Genomic DNA, 20,180 nt, shown 5'->3' with positions numbered 1-20,180 from the left:
ATAGGGCAGTTCACACCGTGGTCTGTAACTACAGTTCCAGGGGATCTGACACTGTCTTCTGCCCTCCCACATAAAGTACAGAGACACACAGGCAGACAAAACACCCACACACATAGAATAATAGTAAAAAATTTTAAGTTGGCCCCATCAAATGGACTGGAAGGAATACTGTTTCTTATTACTGTTCTTTATTTTTATTCCAGAGAGGGCAACCTGTGAGCATTCTCTCCCTCTATGCTGATCCCAGGGTTTGGAAGCACGTGGCCAGGTGCCTTTACCTGGTGAGCCATCTCACCAGGACCATACACTTGCCACCAAGCCCACCTACCTGGGTTTGATTCTTCAGACTGACGTTAGACAATTCTTGCAAGCTGAACTCTACACATGCCATGATATTCAGCACATGTGCGCACGCACATACACTGACTTTTTAAAAAACATGCTTAAGGGCCCTGGAGAGATTGCTTACTGATTCTTCACTACCTGTTCTTTCCAGAGGACCCAGGTTCCAGATCCACACAGAAGGTGCCAAACACCTGTAATTCCAGTTCCAGAGGTTCCAACACTCTTCCACCCTCTGCAGGCACCAAACACGTATGTGGTGCCCGGATACTCATGGAGGCAAATGCTCACACACAGTAAATAATTTTTTAAATAAAGTGGTATACATTCGTAATCCCAGTACCTCGAGGCTGAGGCAGATTTTTGAGTTTAGGTTGAGCTACCTAACAAGTTCAAGGTCAGCCTGGACTAAAGCAAGACTCTGTCTCAAAAACACATCACCTGTTAGTGTTTAGCCAAGTCTGACTTGTAGACCAGTTACTTCCTGCATGAAAACATCAACTGTGAAGCAGTGGCAGACTCCCTGAATACTCAGCTTCCCTGCCTCCCACAGGCCAAGGCCAGGCGGGTTTTATACACTTCTCTCGGTTTACTTCAGAGGTAACAAACGTACAGGGCTGTGTGTTCAAGGGGCAGCTCTCATCCTAACTTCCCTCTGGGTCTGCCGCCTTCCTGGCAGGGCATTGCTCTCCTCTCTTGCAAATGTGTGGATGGAGGTTAGAACACTGAGGGGACATCCTGTTTCACCTTCCAACTCCGAATTTAGGCTAGCTCCACCATTGCCTGACCCTGATACAGAGGCAACTGAGCAGAGCTTAGAGCAGACACGAGCCAATCGTCCGGGCGGACACAGATTGCGATATAGGGACTAGGGCACAGCTCAGTGGTAGAACACTTTCCTCCCTCGTGGAAAGCTCTGCAATGTGAATTATGGGATGTGTGCTAATCTGAGATCTCCCTCCCCCAACACTTTCCCAGTACGAAACATGTAGTCTCAGAGCACATTAGCTTCTCCGTACCTAAGCTCCCTCACTAATATGGAAACAATGGCAGTAATTATCTCATAAATTAACACAGGTTCTTAGTGCCTGGGATGCCAAGTCCTTAGTACACATTAGGAAAAAGAGAATCTCAGCCTAGCCCTGCACAGGTGTGAAGACCGGCTGGCACGGTAGGAGAGGCAGCTGCAAGGGTTCAAGCTTCCATAGGAAGAAGTTCCGAGTCAAGTTTGCCCTCCAGGTATGTGACAGGCCCTCCTACGACAGGAGGTCTGATCTGGAGGCAGCAGGTACAAGCTTGTTTCCTGGATGTGGGGGCTGATGTGTCAGGTTTTGCTGACTATACAAGCTAGAGATGACGCAGCCTCCCCTTCTGGGCAGGCCCTCCATTCTCTCTGACTCATCCCAGTTCCAGAGAAGGCACTAACAGGGAAAAACCAACACCACGAAGGGTCCCTGGCAGACATATGCTTCAGAATTGACCAACATAGAAAAATTTATTGTTTAAAAATCCTTCTCTTTAACCAATAGCAGAAAGCAGCCCATGGGAAGGCAGGCCCATTTGGTCATTTTTCCGTGTGTGGTTATAGAGGGGGCTTTGGATGAGGGGAGTAGGGCCTTCTAGGGACCCACACACAATACACTTGGGCAAGGATCACAAGCCAAGGCAAAGCAAGTTAGGTTGGCCTGGCATGAGGTGGGACGTCAGTGTTTTTTAGCCTTGTGTTCTGGCACCTCCTGGAAGCTAAGCAACATCAGGCCCACATTGATGGCATAGGTGGTGATGCAAACAACGCAGAAATCATACAGCACAAAGAACAGGATCCAGGCCAGGTACACGGAGCCAGCGAGAGACACGAGGGAACTCAGGACCAGGAGGGTACGGGCCCAACGTCCCCTCAAGCAACCTGTAAAACACGAGAGGGTCAGTAATGGTATATCTAGAGCGGCCATGCCTGCTCAGTGACAGCAGGTGCTTCTGGAGAAAGTACTCTAGGACAGGGCCTGATGGGCCTCACCCTTCAGTAAGTCTGGGGAACCAGAGTAAATTCTCTTGCTAAACTATACAAGCTCCCCATTGGAGTCCTCTCAAAAGGAAGTTCAAGATCAACCTGGAATGTCTCAAGAGCCAAACCAAACAACCACCAGCTGAGCAAGGTGGTGTACAGTCTCAGCACTCAGGAAGCAGAGGCAGGAGAATCTCTGCAAGGTTCAGGCCAGACTGGTCTGCATAAACCAGGGTTCTGTAGAGAGACCTTGTCTCAAAAAGAACAAACCCTACTAGGTATGGCCCAAAGCCACGCCTTTAGTCCCAGCACTCAGATGGCAGAGGCAGTCGTATCTCTGATTTTGAGGCCAGCCTGGTCTACAGAGTGAGATCCAGGACATCTAGGACTACACAGAGAAACCCTATCTCAACACCTGCCTCAGCCTCGCCAACCCCTCCCCCCAACAAACCAAACAACAAAAGCAGAAACCAAGTCAGGTGGGGTGGTACATGCTTTTAATCTCAGCACTTCCTAGGCAGAAGCAGGCAAATCTCTGAGTTTGAGGCCAGCCTGGTCTACATAGTAACTTCCAGGACAGCCAGAGTTAAACAGAGAAACTCTGTCTTGGGGAGAAAAAAAGAAGGAAGGGGAAGGGAGAAGTGGGCAGGAGAGGGAAAGGAAAAACCAAAACACAACAAAAACTAAACAAAAAGAAAAAAGAATTTGAGTCTTTGCCATAAAACTGAGATTGTGGGAAATCTTTGAGGGCCCTTCAGCCTCTGGCTACCTAAACCAACTAGGATCCTCCTCCTGCTAAGTGTTCTCCTTTCTTGTCTCCTTGTGAGAAGATAGCTCAGTAATTAGCAGCTGGGTGTCAATTGTCTGGGTCACCAAGACATGAGGTGGGGCTGATCTGGATTTCAGAGGACAGGTCATGACGGGGCAATGCCACTCACCTAACAACAGCTGTATGCTGTAGAACATGCAACCGAATATGCTGTTGGATTGGTTGAGGACGCTGTCTGCTCCTAGCACATGCTCCACCAGCCCAAAGCCCTGGCCCCACCTGGTGGGAGGGAAACAGCCAGGTGAGTGTGGTCAGCCTAGAGCCTCTCGAGCTTTTTTTCTAGAAAAGTGATAAGCAAGAAGCTCCACCCACCAAGAATCCAAAGGTCACTGACCTTTTGGCATGTCCCTGACTCTTACTGGCCTGTCATCACAGACTATCAATAATTTTTCAGGGGCTGGTGAGATGGCTCAGCAAATAAAAGTACCTGCTACCAAGCCTGTCAACTGGATTGGATCCCCGAGACCCACAAAGTAGGAGAGAATCAACTCCCGAAGTTATTCTCTGACTTCCACAGGCAGGTAGTGGCATGCATGTGCCACCTCACAAACAAATGTAAAGTTACATTTTTTTTCTCCAGCTTGATTTCGCTTTACGGTGACCACAACTGGAAAATCTATTTGCTTTAAGCCACAAAGTTACAGATCCCTCGCCACCAACTAACATTCGGTCCTCCAGCAAACCCAGAGTGAGCCACTTTGTCCCTAGCACGGCCAATGCTCCACCACTTCCTCGCGCTTTGTGTCATCCGAATCATCCTCAGTCTCTGTATATACTGCCCTGCCTCCTCCAGTCTTCCAATCATAGTTATTTACTGGGATCCTCAGAAAGCGTTCAAACACCAGTATCTGAGTGGTCCGGCCCGTGTGCACGTCCGATTACCCACCAAAACTCGGGGGGCAATCCACTCTCAAAGTGTCCGTTCTGCGGACACTGTGACCCCAGACTCCAAAATCATCCGGTAACCTGGCCTTCAAGAGCCCCATGCTTTCCACTTCTGCACGCACCGAGATGAGAAGACGCGGGAACAACTGATGGCGGTGCCCACGTCACAGAGCGCGCGGTAATCCTTATCGCGGGCGCGCGCCGCCTTCACGTGGAGTGCGTACAGTGAGAGGGCTAAGCCAGCGAGGCACAGTGCAAGCCGCACGAGTCCAGGGCTCCTCCAGGTGGTACCCATGTCGACAGTACAGCCCAGGGACAGGAGGGATGGACCCGCCACGGGGCAGGGCGGGGCCTGTTATCACCACGCCCCTCCGACCGGAAGATTGCCTTGCCTTCGCTGGCATTCTCCAATTTAATTGGTTATTCTTAGGCACGACAGCTAGGAATGCTGGGCTAGTAAACAGGATTAAGGAATTTGGGTAATCAATGATACCGCAGTTGCAGGGCATGATGGGAATTGTAGTTGGAGAGGCTACAAGACATTAAGGGAAATTTGAGTATGTAGTGTTGTAAAGCTACTATTTTTTTTTTTTTATGAAAGCTTTAATTTATTCCCTCCCCAAAGACAATCAAAGGAGGTGAAAGGTCAAGATTTTACTGTCTTCATAACAAAATCGGCTTAGAACTGGATCACTTGGCCCTTTCTCTTCTTGTTGTTCAAAATGCTTGCACCTCTTAATAGCCAGCATCCTCTTAGATCTGCAGTTGGTCTCGACGCATTCCAGTCGCAGCCCGATCTTCTTTGTAGTTTTAGCCTTTTTGCGGAAAATAGGCTTAGTCTGACCACCATAGCCACTCTGTTTCCTGTCATAACGCCGCTTTCCCTGGGCATACAAAGAATCCTTGCCTTTCTTGTACTGGGTCACCTTGTCGGGTTGATGCTTCCCACATTTCTTGCAGAATGTCCGGCGGGTCTTAGGAACGTTCACCATGTTAGCAGGAGCGCTATCAGCTCAGAAAGAGAGAGGCGAGAGCAGCAACCGTAAAGCTACTATTAACATGACGGTAACACACACACACACACACACACACAGTCGCTATCTTCAGACACACGAGGGTATTGGGTCCAGTTAGACGGTTGTGAGCCACCTTGTGTGGTTGCTGGGAACTGAACTCAGGATCTTTGGAAGAGCAGTCAGTGCTTTTAACTCCTAAACCATCTCCCCAGCACATTTTTTATGCCAAGTCCTGTTCTATGCATCTGGCATGTCTAGAACCTACAGATCAATGGACTAATGGAATCCAGCGAAAGCAGAGATGAGATTCAAGAAGCATTTCCCCCGAAATTATTTCAGATGCCATTTGTCTATAACCACCACTGCTGATTTGTGTTTGCTATCCTGACTCTATTGAACTGGTGTATCCATGAAATGTTTGCGAGTGGATTGAGCTGCCACTGCTGACCTGTGAACTGAACTGCTGACAATGCAGATGGGATTTCTTCCAAAGAACCATTTCTAAACAGGCCCACTTCTCCTGTATTCTTTCTTTTCTAGTACCCCTGTTGGGAGATGGGCTAGAAGGGAGGTTAAAGCATTTAAAAACTCTCATTAAAAGTCGGTTTTGAGCCGGGCAGTGGTGGCTCATGCCTTTAATCCCAGCACTTGGGAGGCAGAGGCAGGTGGATTTCTGAGTTCGAGGCCAGCCTGGTCTACAGAGTGAGTTCCAGGACAGCCAGGGCTATACAGAGAAACCCTGTCTCGAAAAACCAAAACAAACAAACAAAAAAAAAGAAAAACCAAAAAACAAAAACAAAACGTAGATTTTGAAAAAATTAAAGTTACAGAGTCATAGCAGGCAGCAAATCTCATAAAAGAGATTTATTGGATGGTCCAGGGTGTGGAGGGAATCCAGAGTTGGTTACTCCCAGCCAAGGACAGCAGCAGATTGGACAGAGCTCATATAGGATTTCTTAGGAGGTGGAGCTTTTCAGGCCAGAGATTTCCAGAATAAGGATTGTTGGAATTTCGAGACCTGAGCTTGGAGAGCTCAGGTACTGGTGTGTGTGTGTGTAACTCAGGGATTGGTAGGTTTTCCTGCTCATGGATTGGTGAGATTTTTCCACCCTTTTCTCTGTATCTGGCCCATCAGTTAGGACAGGAAGACCTTCTGGTCCGCGAGTGGCTTTGGCTGAGGTGCCATCACTGTGGAGCTGCTTGGGGAGGCTGGCAAGATGCTGCTGCCATGGGCAGCTCTTGTGTTGGTACCTCATGACTGCTACAGGTGGAGGCGGGAAAGGAGGGACTACAGTTTGACCATGCCTTGGCAGCTCCTGAGGCAGTACCTTATGGCAACCCCGGGTTGTAGTGGATAGCTCCTTCTGAGAACTGCTCAGGGTCTACAGGTACAGCATCGGGTTCCAAAGACACCTCGAACCTGTGAGTACTTTGGGCTGTATGGCAAGTGGGAATTAATGTTGCATGGAATTAAAGCGGGTAACCTGCTGTTTCTTCTTTTTGTGTGTGTGTCATAAGACTGTTATTATTGTTTTCAGGATTAGCATACAGAGTAATGGGTTTTATCATGGCATCTCTGTACATATGTGCTTCATTCTTTTCATCCCTTCTTGCTTCTCCCCTTCCTTCTCATACTTCCCAGCTAGTTCCTTTCTTCCCCTAGTTAGTTCCTTTTCTGCTTTCCTATTATATGCCCTCTGTATTTCTCATCTGTCTTTAAGATCTCTTGTTTTTTTTTTTTTTTTTTTTTTTTTTTAAGATGGGGTCTGTATAGCTCTGACTGTCCTAAAATTCTCACATAGACTAGCCTGGCCTTGAACTCACAGAGATCTGCCTGCCTCTGCTTCCAGAGTGCTGAGATTAAAGACATGCAACACTATGCCAGCTAAGATCTTTTCCTTCTTAAGATTTCATTTCTAGTTGTGACCTACAAAGAAATAGCAAAAATGAGTAAATATATGCAGGATAAGCTAAGCACAGTGGCTGTCTTACTCAGGGCTTTTATTGATGTGAAGAGATAACATGACGGCAATTCTTACAGAAGAAAGCTTTTAATTAGGGCTGGCTTGGCTTATTGTTTCAGAGGTTTTCTCCACTAGGCAGATATGGTGCTGGAGAAGGAGCAGAGAGTTCTAGACAGGAATCCGCAGGCAGCAGGAAGAGAACTGATTTGATCTTTTGAGACTTCAAAGCCCATCCCCTAGTGACACACCTCTTCACAACAAGGCCACACCTACTCCAACTAGACCACACCTTCTAATAGTGCCACTCTCCATGGGCCCATACAAGGGCTGGGGGGTGGTGGGGGGCAATTTTATTCAAACCAGCATAATGGTAAACTTGGAAAGTAGATGCATATAGATCAAGAATTCAAGGCTATCTTCAGCACAGGCTATGTGAGACTCTGCCTCTAAAACTAAATATGGCAGAGAGTGTGTGGGTCAACAGAAACGAAGGACCACAGGGAAGAGTCACAGGGAGGAGACCCCAAGAGAGACAGCGGGAGTCCTGAGCTGACAATGAATGTTGTTGGCTTTGAATAGTGGGGAAGAACAGAGAAACAGAAAGAAACAGATCTTCCTAGGCTTTCTAGAAAGGTCTCTCCATGCAGCCTTGGATGACAGAGAACTTTCCGCAAAACTCTCCCTCAGCTCCTGAGTGCTGGGGTGACAGACATGTGTCATCACCTCTCGCCAGAACTGACTAATTAATCAATTAATAATGTGCTTTGGGGAGCCAGGGAAACCTTGAATGGGTAAGCTATTGAAATGTTTATTTTAGTCTAGTGACACATATATCAGACTTATCAGCAGATAAAGTCACCTGCTGGACAGATCCTGGTGCTGCGCAGACCCTGGTGCTGCACAAACCCTGGTCCGAGTTTAATCCCAGAAAGCACGTGAAGGGGATGAGGTCCCAGAATAAACCTTAAACTCTGCCAGATCCTGACCAATGAACTGTCCATTCCCAAGGCTTGAAGAAGTCCCCTGTCCCTGTGTTGAAACTCCAGCTCCTCCCCCCTCTCTACCATTGACTAATTCAGTCACCCACTATCACCCGGATCCTGATAACTAGGGCAAGGTAGTTTCTAAAGATAAAATGCCTTTGTGTGGGCAAACAACTCCAGGAAGGAGAGACTCAGACTTTGCACCTAGCCCCCTGAAGCTAGATTACCTTCCTCTTCTCAAGCCTCTGACCTGCCTCCATAAGGGGCCACTAGCCTTCCCCTTCTGCAGGCCTCCCTTCCCACGGGAGAGTGTCTATCTGATGAGGTTTGAAATAAAGGGTTCTGTGTGTTGTGTTAGATCAAACTCTGGTCTCTCTCTACCTTCTATCTCTTTACTCTGTACCCCAAAATATAACAGGTAAAATAAAAGAATCCTCTCCATCCATATGCATGTGCATGCTTGCACACACACACACACACACACACACACGAGCTCCTGTGCATGCACCTTTTAAAAGAAAAAGAAAATTAATGTGTGATGTTGTAAACTCTCAAACCTATGGTGATTAGCATACCAGTGAGTGGAAATGAATGCAGACAAATAGGGTTTAGGCTGTTGCTCAACTCCTGTTTCTACCACGGCTTCTGCTTGATTAAAAAGAGCGATCTGAGTGGGAGAGAGACAGAACCACAGCTGAGCATGACGGTGCGTGCTTGTAATCCTAGCACCTGGGAAGCAGAGCCAAATAATCACTAAAACTTGAGTCCAGCCTGGTCCAGGGGGTTCCAGACTAGCTGTACCCTGAGACCCTGTCTCAAAACAACAAGATGTAGACCACAGTTTCTGTGTGCTTCAGCCCCATTCGTCACACCACTTTTTCTGTCCTGTCCCCATTGGGTCAGTCCTGTCCTATTCAATGTGGGAAGAGATTACATGGTGGGTAGGATTGAGGATCTACCAATACCCAGCAAATCATCACAAAACAGCAATAGCAATTAGACAATAGTAAGTTAAAACACTAAGAAGTCACCCTGGACAGGGCAGTGGTGGCATAAGCCTTTGATCTGGGCAACCAGGAGGCAGAGGCAGAGAGGCAGAGAGGCAGAGGAATCTCTCTCTGAGTTTGAGACCAGCCTGGTCTATAGAGAGAGTCCCAGGATAGCCAGGGCTACATTGAGAAACCCTGTTTTGAAAACCAAAAACCAAGCCGGGTGGTGGTGGTGCACGCCTTTAATCCCAGCACTTGGGAGGCAGAGTTCCAGGACAGCCAGGGCTACAAGAGAAACCCTGTCTCAAAACAAAACAAAACAAAACAACAACAACAAAAAAAAACCGTCGGGCAATGGTGGCACACACCTTTAATCCCAGTACTTGGAAGATAGAGGCAGGCAGATTTCTGAGTTCGAGGCCAGCCTGATCTACAGAGTGAGTTTCAGGACAGCCAGGGCTACACAGAGAAATCCTGTCTCGAAAAACAAAAAAGAGGGGCTAGAGAGATGGCTCAGTGGTTAAGAGCACTGACTGCACTTCCAGAGGTCCTGAGTTCAAATCTCAGCAACCACATGGTGGCTCACAACCATTAGTAATGAGATCTGATGCCCTCTTCTGGTGTGTCTGAAGACAGCAACAGTGTATTCATATATAATAAATAAATAAATACTAAAAAAAAAGAAAAACAAAAAAGAAAAAAAAAGAAAGAAGGAAAGGAAGAAAAGAAAACCAAAAACCGAACAAAAAAACAAAAGAAAAAAAAAAACCAATGGTGACACACATCTGTAATTCCAGTGCTTGGAGGACTGAGGCAGGAGGATTGTAAGATTGAAGCCAGGCTGAGTTACAAAGTATGATTCTGTCTAAACAAAACAAAGATAAAAATATATATATAATAGAGTTTTTAAACATTTATTGTTCATGCACATGCATGTATGCACAGATTTATACTTATTCATGTCATGATACACACATGAAGGCCACACATGAAGGCCACAGATCAATTTGCAGGAGTCTGTTCCTTGCTTCCACCATGTGGGTTCTGGGTGATCAGATAAGCACCTTTGCTCACTGAACTGAACCACTTCATTGCTCTCTCTCAGGTATTTTTTTGTTCGTGTGTGTGTGTGTGTGTGTGTGTGTGTGTATGGTTTTGGAGAAAGGGTTTCTCTGTATAGCCTTGGCTGTCCTGGAATTACCTTTGTAGACTAGGCTGGCCTTAAACTCATAGACACCTGCCTGCCTCTGCCTCTCAAGTCCTGGCATTAAAGGTGTGTGCCACCACTGCCTGACTCTTCTCTTGAAGTTTCTATGTGTTAGGAATTCAGGAAGAGAATTTGGACTAGTAGTGCTGTCTCAGGCTGTTACAGTCAGATAATGACTACAGCTGATCTGGTGGAAGGCTGAAGCAGGAGAGATAGCCTAGGAGATCTCTCTCTCTCTCTCTCTCTCTCTCTCTCTCTCTCTCTCTCTCTCTGAATGTGTGTGTGTTCATCTATCCATGTCTTCTGTTTGTATAGATAGTTTGGGTATTAGCACTTCTCTGTCCCTCTGCTTTTCATTTTTCAACACAAGGCTTCTCTGTGTAGCCTTGGCCATCCTAGAACTCTCTGTAGACCAGATTGGCCTCAAACCCAGAAATCCACCTGCCTCTGCTGCCCACATGCTGGGATTAAAGGGGTACACCACCACCGCCTGGCTTGATATTCATTTTTAATTAGTTCCAAGTTATCATTTTTCACCCAGATTACAGCAGTAGCTTTCTATCTTGTCTCTCAGATATACTTGTCCTCACTCCAAGATCTGTACTCTACACAGCAATCAGAGTGATCAAATAAAAAAGAAAGTTGTGTAGACCAGGATGGGCAATCCCTTTGATAGCATGGTGTGTAGACCAGGATGGGCAATCCCTTTGGTAGCATGCAAGATGCCCTAGCTTCATCCCTAGGACTGTGAAAGCAAGCATGGTTTGTCCCTCTCTGCTAGTGCATGCTGTTTCAATAGCTCCTAGAATAAAACCCCAAACTCCTTTCTTTTACTTAGCACGTCTGTTAGGGGGAAGAGCAGCAGTACACGGCTGTAAAGCCACTTACTCTGGAAGCACAAGCAAGAAAATAAGTTCAAGGTCAGCCTCGGCTACATAGCAAATTTGAAGTTAGCTCGGGCAACTTAGCTAAACCAGAAAAAGACTGGGAGTGTAGCTCAGTGGTGGAGATCATGGTAAGGCTCTGGTTTCAATACCCAACACCACAAAGAAACAAAGAAAATAAAAACAGTTAAAAGGGGGAGATAGGGCTGGAGAGATGGCTCAATGGTTAAGAGCACTGGCTGCTCTTCTAGAGTTCTTGAGTTCAATTCCCAGCAACCACATGGTAGCTCACAACCATCTATCCTGGGATCTGATTTCTCTTCTGGTGTGCAAGTGTACAACAGATAGAACACTCATTTACATAAAATACATAAATCTTTTTTTAAAAGGGAGGATTTTGGGGATATAGCTATGCTAGAGTGCTTATATAGCAAGCAGAAAACCCTAGGTTTAAAATGTGTGTGTGTGTGTGTGTGTGTGTGTGTGTGTGTGTGTGGTGTGTGTGTATCTGAGAGAGAGAGAGAGAGAGAGAAAGAAAGAGAGAGAGAGAGAGAGAGAAAGTGTTGTGTGTGTCAGAGAGACAGAGAGACAGAGACAGAGAGACACCCAGAGAGAAGGAATTGGATTATTAGGGGTATGTAATAAAACAAGGTGCACACACATGTTTTTGTTGTTTTGCTCTTACATTATGTGCATGGTGTTTAGTTTGCATGCATGTCTGTGTACCATGTACATACAGTGTCCTCAGAGGCCAAAAGCGGGTGTCAGATACCCTGGAGAGCCACCTCTCCAACCCTGGCAAACGAATACTTAAACGCTGTATTCTTGTCCTATTGAAAATAGAGAGGGGGCCGGGCGGTGGTGGTGCACGCCTTTAATCCCAGCATTTGGGAGGCAAAGGCAGGCGGATTTCTGAGTTTGAGGCCAGCCTGGTCTACAGAGTGGGTTCCAGGACAGCCAGGACTACACAGAGAAACCCTGTCTCGAAAAAAACAAGAAAAGAAAATAGAGAATGAACAATTCGTATGATAAAGTTAGGGGCTGGAGGTGGAGATCAATGGTAGAACTCTTGCCTAGTATGAGGTCCTGGGTTTGCTTCCCTATGTTTCCCAGATGCACATATATACAAACACACACACGTCGTATCTAACTATCTATCTACCTCCCTCAAGTATAATCTCCACAGGGTATGTTATTGGTGAGAATGGAATAGTCAAGAAAAAAAAAAGCTGAATTTGGTGGGTGGAGGAGACTGCAGTTTTAACTAGAATGGACAGTGTGGGTTTCATCAAGGAGTTAAGGAAAAATTATTATGTGGATATCGAGGGTAAAGGTATAAGTGAGAAGAGCCAGTGACAGGCCCTGGTGGGATGAGCCCAGTGTTTTCGGTGGGTGAAGCACCGAGCGAGCAGAGGCTACCATGTGTGAAACAGAAAAAATGCAAAGACGTGAGGACAAAGAGAGGAAGACAAATCTTTGAATCTTTCTATGTCCCATTTCTTACATCTGTTATAGGAAGGTGGTAACAGTACCCACCTTAGAGAATAGTTACAGAGATTAAAAAAAAAAAATCAATACATATAAAGCGCCTGGAAGTGTGCCTAACCACCGCTAAGCTACTTATGCGCCAGCAGTTCTGTGAACAGCAGCTAAGGGCACATGTGTGCCCAATCTAGGTAGCCGGCAGCTGCACCCAATTCGGAACTAGACGTTTGTCTAGAGCCAGGTTAAACGGGGTGAAGTGGTTGCCAGACACCTCCGCCTACTGGCCGCTGCAGTCGCCGCCTGGGGTGGCTCCAGTCCACGCCGCAGCCACGTGACCTGCAAGTCCAGGAACCCAACAGGAACTCAGAGTCCTGTGCTAGCTATGAAGGCTGTCTCCTCTTTCCCATTTTCCATGTGCTAAAGTTATGCCTGCTAACCAAACCTGAAAGTCTTCCTGGTTTTACACTAGGCTGAGGACAGGAAGTTGTTAAAAAAAGGGGGGGGGGAGTGTGGTTTGCAGGATAGGATGGATTTGGGGAGGAATCAAGCAGGAGAGTCTTGAAGTCCGGGGAGGTGTCTGTGCACTTCCTCCAGTCAGGTACGTGAGGAATTCCACCCCCAAGACAGGACATTTTGAAAGGAAACCCCTGCTTTATTTAACACTTTATTTTTAAATAATAAGAAGTTGGAGAGATGGCTCAGCGTCTAAGAGCACTGACTGCTCTTCCAGAAGTTCTGAGTTCAGTTCCCAGCAACCATATGGTGGCTCACAACCATCTGTAATGGGATCCAGTGCCCTTTTCTGGTCAATCTAAAGAGAGTGTACTCACATAAATTAAATAAATACATCTTTTAAAAAAAAGATTTAAAAAGAAGAAGAAAAGAAATAACTACATACACTCTGAAATATCTCCTCTGATCATCTTCCTGCTTAATTGTCTTCTCTGTTCTTTTTGCTCTCTGGTCCATGTTCCCAATCAGTACAGCCAGAGGGGTCTAAGGCGAAGAGGATAGTTAAAACCTAGAGTAAACTCCCATATGGTAGCACTTGCCAGTAAACCCAGACTGAAGTAGAAAGGGTCAGATTGCTAGACTGAGGTAGGAGAGTTCTAGGGCCAGTCTGTCTACAATAGTGAAACGTACTTATTTGAGATTGGTCTCAAAACACAATCAAAACCAAACCAAACTAAAATGGTGGTTCCTAACTCCACAGCACAAATAACAGGCGAGTTGGCCACTCCTTGCATCTCCTCCCTCCTGCATTCCATACTGCTCTGGCCATAATGGTCAACATCCAGGCTGTTCTGCATCCTTGCAGGCCATGCTTTACTTTTCCTACACCTGCACACATCACACACCTGGCTCTCCCACAACCTTCCGTGAGGGCACCTAGCACAGCTATCAGATCCAAACTGTCTTCTTCCTCAGAGTAGATGCCTATTTATTGGAAACATCCTACCTCTCCCGGGACACAGAAAAGTCATCTAGTCATATTAACCTTCAGGCAGGCAGAAATAGTAACGCTCGCGCCAATCCACACCCAGCACTGTTCTAGGCAATTTGGATAGATAAATTTGCATAATCTACAGGCTTCGAAGATTAATACATCCTCATTTCGCAAATACCATAGTTAGAGCACTGAGAAATTGGCTGACTTTTCCTCGGGTGTTAAGGGAGTTTACCTAGAGTTTGAAACCAGGACGACGGTGAATGGGCTAGAAGCTTGAAAGATTGGACCTTAAGAAGCAGGCAGGGTCTATTTGTACACATTTAAGGATGTTTGGAGCTCTCTAGCATTTTGCTACCGGGAGCTTATTTTATACAGTGGAAGACAGAGTCCATGATACACTACTAGTAATTTCGTGACCACCGTAGGGAGTCAGACTACTCATCTGAAGAGGGTAAGGAAGGGATAGCCCGAAGGGCAGGAGCCTACTGGAGTTCTTGTGGTCAAACTACAACTCCCAGGAGGCACTGGGCACACACAGCCCGCGCGATGTTACAGCCAGGGAGGGTGAAGGCGGGCTCGGCTAGCCGGGCGGGTCGACTGCTCCCGCGGTTCCGCTCGGACCCGGGCCCAGCGTCTAGCCTTACGGTAAGTGGAATAACTCACTGTAACTCACACAGACCCCCTCCGGTGGACGCTCAGCAGCACAGGTCCTCAGCCTCCACCTCTGACTGCAGTGCGCATGGGCCGGGGCTGGCATCTACCATATGGGGGGAACCCTGGCCAGACTAAGTGACCCAGCGGAGGGGGAGCTCCGGTGGGAAACTCTGGGACCGCAGTTTTGCTGCCATGAACCCTGTTCTCCCGTGCGTTATTCTTGTCGCAGGGACACAGGCCAGTCTTCAGAGGCTTAGGTCCCCTAACGCCAAGTAGGGGTCAGATCCAGCCCCTGAAAGGGGGTGTCCAGAACCTGAGGAAGCTGGGGAGAGGTTTTACGTTAGAATGAACTAGAGATTACTCTACCCGCTTCCCCGAGTGTGCACACAAGCCTTTAAGTTGTTCTACATAGAATAGAATACCTGGAATGTGTGGTCCAACTTCAGCCTGATTGTATCTCAGGAGATGATGTTTGTAAGGGCTGGACAAGATTATCCAGGTCTACTGGTGTGCACTTGGAAAAATAGTGCAAACCATCTGGATTCGGATCCTTACAACCTCCTTCTACCGCTCCAATAGATGGAAGCTGCTGTGTCAGCGCTGAGCATGTCAGCATCCTCGAGGGAACCACATCCCTGAAATCCGGAGAAAACCCTGCCCACTCACTTCCTCTTTATTTCTACTTTGGGGTCACCGTTGCCTGTCGAGTCCTTAATCCTATAGTGTCACCCTAGTTCAACAAAGAAGCAGGACAATGATACTGACTTCAGTGCTGGGCAGTGGCCCTCGGAGCGGGTCTTCACTTTGGCCTCTCTTGGGGTCCTCACTGTCACTCCGGGCTCGCTCAACATCTGCCACCGATACACACCATGTAGAGCTGGCCAGGGAACGCTCCAAGACTGTCACCTCCTTTTACAACCAGTCAGCCATTGATGTGGCAGCAGAGAAGGTACGATGTCGATTTGGAGTAAGTCTTATGGGAAAGGGCCGAGCTAATGTGGGGTGGCCTGGTCTTGAATGTCTGGTGCTCAAAGTGCATCTTCCCTTTTAGCCCTCAGTCCGCCTCACTCCCACCATGATGCTCTATTCTGGTCGCTCACAGGATGGCAGCCACCTTCTGGTAAGGCTCTCTCTTTCCTTCTCTGTTCCAGGGATTCTGGCCAGCTGCTTAGGCCCTTCCCTCTTTTTCTTACAGAAAAGTGGCCGCTACTTGCAGCAAGAGTTACCTGTGAGGATTGCTCACCGTATCAAGGGCTTCCGTAGCCTTCCTTTCATCATTGGTTGCAACCCGACCATACTACATGTGGTAAGGCAGGGGGGAGCTTCAGTTGGTGTGCATGCTGCCCATGAAACAGATGAGGGAGGGAGCCCAGGCCTGCTGAAAATCCTGCTGGATGGGACTAAGCCTCAGAACATCAGAGGCCAAGACTACATATTGATGAAAGCTGGAAGGGTCTATTGGGGCTTGGACCTTACTAATTGAGTTGGGTATTGATCCCTATGGGTACTGTTTTCTACTCAAGTGTCTGTGGCAGCCCTGTGAACTCCCATACTTACTCCATACAGCACGAGCTATACATCCGGGCCTTCCAGAAGCTGACAGACTTCCCTCCGGTGAGGCTGGGCTGAGTAGGGTAAGGAGCCAAGATTAGGATTGGACTACCTGTGCTCATAACTCTGTGACCTGCAGATCAAGGACCAGGCAGATGAGGCCCAGTATTGCCAGCTGGTGCGACAGCTGCTGGATGACCACAAGGATGTGGTGACCCTGTTAGCTGAGGGTCTTCGTGAGAGCCGGAAGCACATACAGGTCAGAGGCAGCAGAGAATGGGCCTGGCAAAGGAGGAGGGTTGGGAAGGGGCACAGGTTTCTGAGCCTCACTCTTTATAGGATGAAAAGCTGGTCCGGTACTTCCTGGATAAAACACTGACGTCAAGACTTGGGATCCGAATGCTGGCTACTCACCACTTGGCACTACATGAAGACAAGGTGGAGCCGAGGCCCACTCCTAATCTGAGAATGGGGAAAGGCACCCGAGCCACGGGCCCCCTTGGGGCTGGGGCTGGGCGTTGGGACTGCTCTGACATTCCAGAAACTGTGGGATTTAACAGGTGAAGTTGGGTGGAAGCTAGTTCTGACCTTCTCTTTCATGCCAGCCTGATTTTGTTGGCATCATCTGCACTCGTCTGTCGCCCAAGAAGATTATAGAGAAGTGGGTGGATTTTGCCAGGTGAGACTAGAACAGTGGGGGACGGGTGGCTCGGGCAGGAAGGGCTTTTGTTTGAGTCCTTGCATGGTCTGGGGCAAGGTTTCTTCTTTGTTTTGATTTTCTTTTAAAATGAAATATTTCTATGTGTGAGGGTATTTTGCCAGCATGTGTGTCTGTGCACTGTGTGTGTGCAGAGGCACAGAGGAAATAAGAGGATGTCAACAATCACCATGTGGGTGCTGGGAACCAAACCAGGTCCTCTACAAGGGCAAGTACTCTTCACTGCTGAGCCATCTCTCTAGCCAGTTTTACTTTCTTTCTTTCTCTTTTTTTTTTTTAACTATGTTTATTTGTGTCAGGATGTGTGCATGTGTGTGGGTGTGTGTCACGGCTTGGTGAGTGTCACTTTTCTCTTTCACTATGTGGGGTCAGGGGGTGTCAGGCTTGGCAGCAAGTGCCTTCACTTATTAAACCATTTCTTTATTTTTCTTTTTTGAGATCAGTCTCACTTTGTAGGACTGGCTGGCCTAGAACTCACTCTGTAGACCAGGCTGGCTTCAAACCCACTTGCTTTTGCCTCTCCAAGTGCTGGGATTAAAAATGTGTGCTACCATGCCTGGCCACTGAGCCATTTCAATGATTTACTTACTTACTTATTAGTTAATTGTTTTGTTTTGTTTTGGTTTGGTTTGGTTTGGTTTGGTTTGGTTTTTCGAGACAGGGTTTCTCTGTGTAGTCCTGGCTGTCCTGGAACTCAGTCTGTAGACCAGGCTGGCCTCGAACTCAGAAATCGGCCTGCTTCTGCCTCCCAAGTGCTGGGATTAAAGGCGTGCACCACCACCGCCCGGCTTTTTTTTTTTTTTTTTTTTTAAGATTTACTTATTTTATGTATATGTGTACTCTGTTGCTCTCTTCAGACACACCAGAAGATGGCATCAGATCCCATTACAGATGGCTGTTGAGAACTGAACTCAGGACCTCTGGGAGAGCAGTCAATGTTCTTAATCACTGATCCAGTCCCCTACTATTGACATCTTAAACTAGTGGAGGGCTCTTTTGTATTTTAGGCTGTTTAGTACAACTCTTGGCTTCTATTCATTTGACACCAGAAGAGCAAAAGTATATGTTGCCCAGTGCCCCCTGGGAAGAAGAATCACCTCAAGTTCAGAACTGTAATTCTAGGGACACCTACCGAACCCTTCTATCCACAGACGCCTGTGTGAGCACAAGTATGGCAATGCCCCTCGAGTCCGCATCAATGGACACGTGGCTGCCCGTTTCCCCTTCATTCCCATGCCACTGGACTATATCCTGCCTGAGCTGCTCAAGAACGCCATGAGGTGGGCTGGTTAGTTGTTGGGTGTTGGGGGTAGGGGGACACTAACTAGGGCACCACCACCTATTGGTCTTTATCTCTTGAATAGAGCCACAATGGAGAGTCACCTAGACACTCCCTACAATGTTCCAGATGTGGTCATCACCATCGCCAATAATGATATTGATATCATCATCAGGTGTGTTTAAATAGAATTTGGCTGGGTTGGATGAAGATTCTGGGCATGATTTCTAACTTGCTGTAGGACCTCAAGCTCGCCAGGAGCTGTGCATTATGGATTTGGGGCCAGCTGAGGGACCTGCAGCTGGGAGATGGTATTTGCTGAGAGTAAAAGTAAATGTCAATTGTACGGGGAAGTAGAAGCATTCTGTGGCCTAGGCAGGGGTGAGTGTAGAAGATGATAAATAAAGCCACCTTCCATCTTAAGAGAGCACAGGAATGGACTCAGTGCTGTCTGCCTGGGGGCTAGCGAGACCTCTTAGACCTGACCAAGTCCCTGTTCTCAACATCCTGTCAGGATTTCAGACAGGGGTGGAGGAATCGCTCATAAGGACCTGGATCGGGTCATGGACTACCACTTCACCACAGCTGAAGCCAGCACCCAGGACCCCCGAATCAGCCCCCTCTTTGGCCATCTGGATATGCACAGTGGTGGCCAGTCAGGACCTATGCATGGGTAAGGCCCACCTGCCCAATATGGGGGGAAGGGGTAGACCAGGACACTCAAGCCTCTGACGCCCCTGTCCTATCCACTGCTCCCAGCTTTGGCTTCGGGTTGCCCACGTCCAGGGCCTATGCGGAGTATCTCGGTGGCTCCCTGCAGCTGCAGTCCCTGCAGGGCATTGGCACAGATGTCTACCTTCGGCTCCGCCACATTGATGGCCGGGAGGAAAGCTTCAGAATCTGATGGTGAATTTTGGCTGGCTAGCCTGCCACACTCCTCGTAGGACCTACTGGGCCTGGCAAGGGCCACTCTGCTCCACACTGCTGCTTCATGGAGCTTAGGGCCTCAGACAGGTGGACTTAGATGGAACTGGGCACCACTCCTTCTCACCAAGACTCACTGCTTTCTACCGCCTGGTCTTGGGGGGTGAGAGGGGAGGAAGCAGGAGCCTCTGAGGCCTCTAATACCAGCTCTGCTGTGCTTACTCTTGAGGAGTCCTTATTTGACCTGCTGTTTATTAAACTTTGCATTTTGAATGCCTTCTTGGGGCCCAAATGTTGGGAGGGCAGGCGAGCTTTTGTTTCTGCCCCCTTTGGGGTTCCCTAGGCCTTGGGAGTTAACCTGGTCACGCCCCATCTCTGGCCGTCCTGGCACCGTGGCAGAAGTGACTCCAAGGCTCTTGCCTATTTGACTTGGCAAGAATGGGAGTGACTTTGGCAACTTTTGCTCACTGAACAAATACTTCTGGGCCCCAGACGATATTAGAGGCCCCAAAAGACTTAGCTTCAGGCCCGACTCTTCCCTTCCTGGCAGTCATGGGTTTTAGAGGTAAAGGTCACTCGACTGGGCAGCCTTTAAGCCATCTGATTCCTGAGCTTGGATGAGGTTAAAAATACTGCCGGCCCACTGTGGCTGCAAAAAGAAATGTATGAGGTTCTGCAGAGACCTGAGTACCTCAGACAGATAATGGAGAAGTTTTCTTAGGGAGGACCAGGGATTTGGGCAGAAAGCACTTGAGCAGTACAGTGTGGAACACAACTTCAGATGAACTTTCAACTGAGAGTAACCTTCCCACTGTTTAGGACCTAAGGGCTTTTTTGGTGGGACTGGAAAGAAGAGTCAGATCTTTTTGTTTGCTTTTTGTTTGTTTGTTTATTTATGTATTCTTTGAGTTGGGGTCTTGTGTAGCCCAGGCTAGCTTCACACTATCAGTCAAGGATGACCTTGAAATTCTGACCATCATCATCGTGTCCAGTGCCATATCTGTTTTTATGCTGT

The 20,180-nt window shown here is 47.7% G+C and overlaps 2 protein-coding genes and 1 pseudogene across 3 annotated transcripts; 1 reads left to right on the top strand and 2 right to left on the bottom strand.

Annotated features, from left to right (window-relative positions):
- Window positions 1-1,818: 1,818 nt before the first annotated feature.
- On the bottom strand, window positions 1,819-4,401 carry Vkorc1 (vitamin K epoxide reductase complex subunit 1). 2 transcript variants are annotated; one of them, XM_028769443.1, is made up of 3 exons: window positions 4,184-4,381; window positions 3,286-3,395; window positions 1,819-2,248 (listed from the first exon to the last, which is right to left on the bottom strand). In XM_028769443.1, exons 1-3 carry the CDS (start codon window positions 4,354-4,356, stop codon window positions 2,046-2,048), a joined length of 486 nt encoding a protein of 161 aa, XP_028625276.1. In that variant the 5' UTR covers window positions 4,357-4,381; the 3' UTR covers window positions 1,819-2,045. The 2 variants fall into 2 exon arrangements, with proteins under 2 accessions (XP_028625276.1, XP_028625277.1); XM_028769444.1 differs by lacking the exon at window positions 3,286-3,395 and having other exon boundaries at window positions 4,184-4,401.
- A 339-nt stretch (window positions 4,402-4,740) lies between these two features.
- LOC114622901 lies at window positions 4,741-5,065 on the bottom strand (annotated as a pseudogene).
- A 9,518-nt stretch (window positions 5,066-14,583) lies between these two features.
- Bckdk (branched chain ketoacid dehydrogenase kinase) lies at window positions 14,584-19,442 on the top strand. The gene is made up of 12 exons (XM_028769417.1): window positions 14,584-14,684; window positions 15,273-15,642; window positions 15,745-15,813; window positions 15,889-15,999; window positions 16,260-16,307; window positions 16,384-16,503; window positions 16,584-16,682; window positions 16,850-16,923; window positions 18,114-18,242; window positions 18,327-18,416; window positions 18,756-18,914; window positions 19,001-19,442. Exons 2-12 carry the CDS (start codon window positions 15,448-15,450, stop codon window positions 19,143-19,145), a joined length of 1,239 nt encoding a protein of 412 aa, XP_028625250.1. The 5' UTR covers window positions 14,584-14,684; window positions 15,273-15,447; the 3' UTR covers window positions 19,146-19,442.
- Window positions 19,443-20,180: the final 738 nt, after the last annotated feature.

This window comes from Grammomys surdaster, unplaced genomic scaffold (assembly GCF_004785775.1).
Source record: "Grammomys surdaster isolate TR1022 unplaced genomic scaffold, NIH_TR_1.0 192, whole genome shotgun sequence".
In the NCBI taxonomy this organism is placed as follows: Eukaryota; Metazoa; Chordata; class Mammalia; order Rodentia; family Muridae; genus Grammomys; species Grammomys surdaster.
This window is presented reverse-complemented; position numbering and strand designations above follow the sequence as displayed.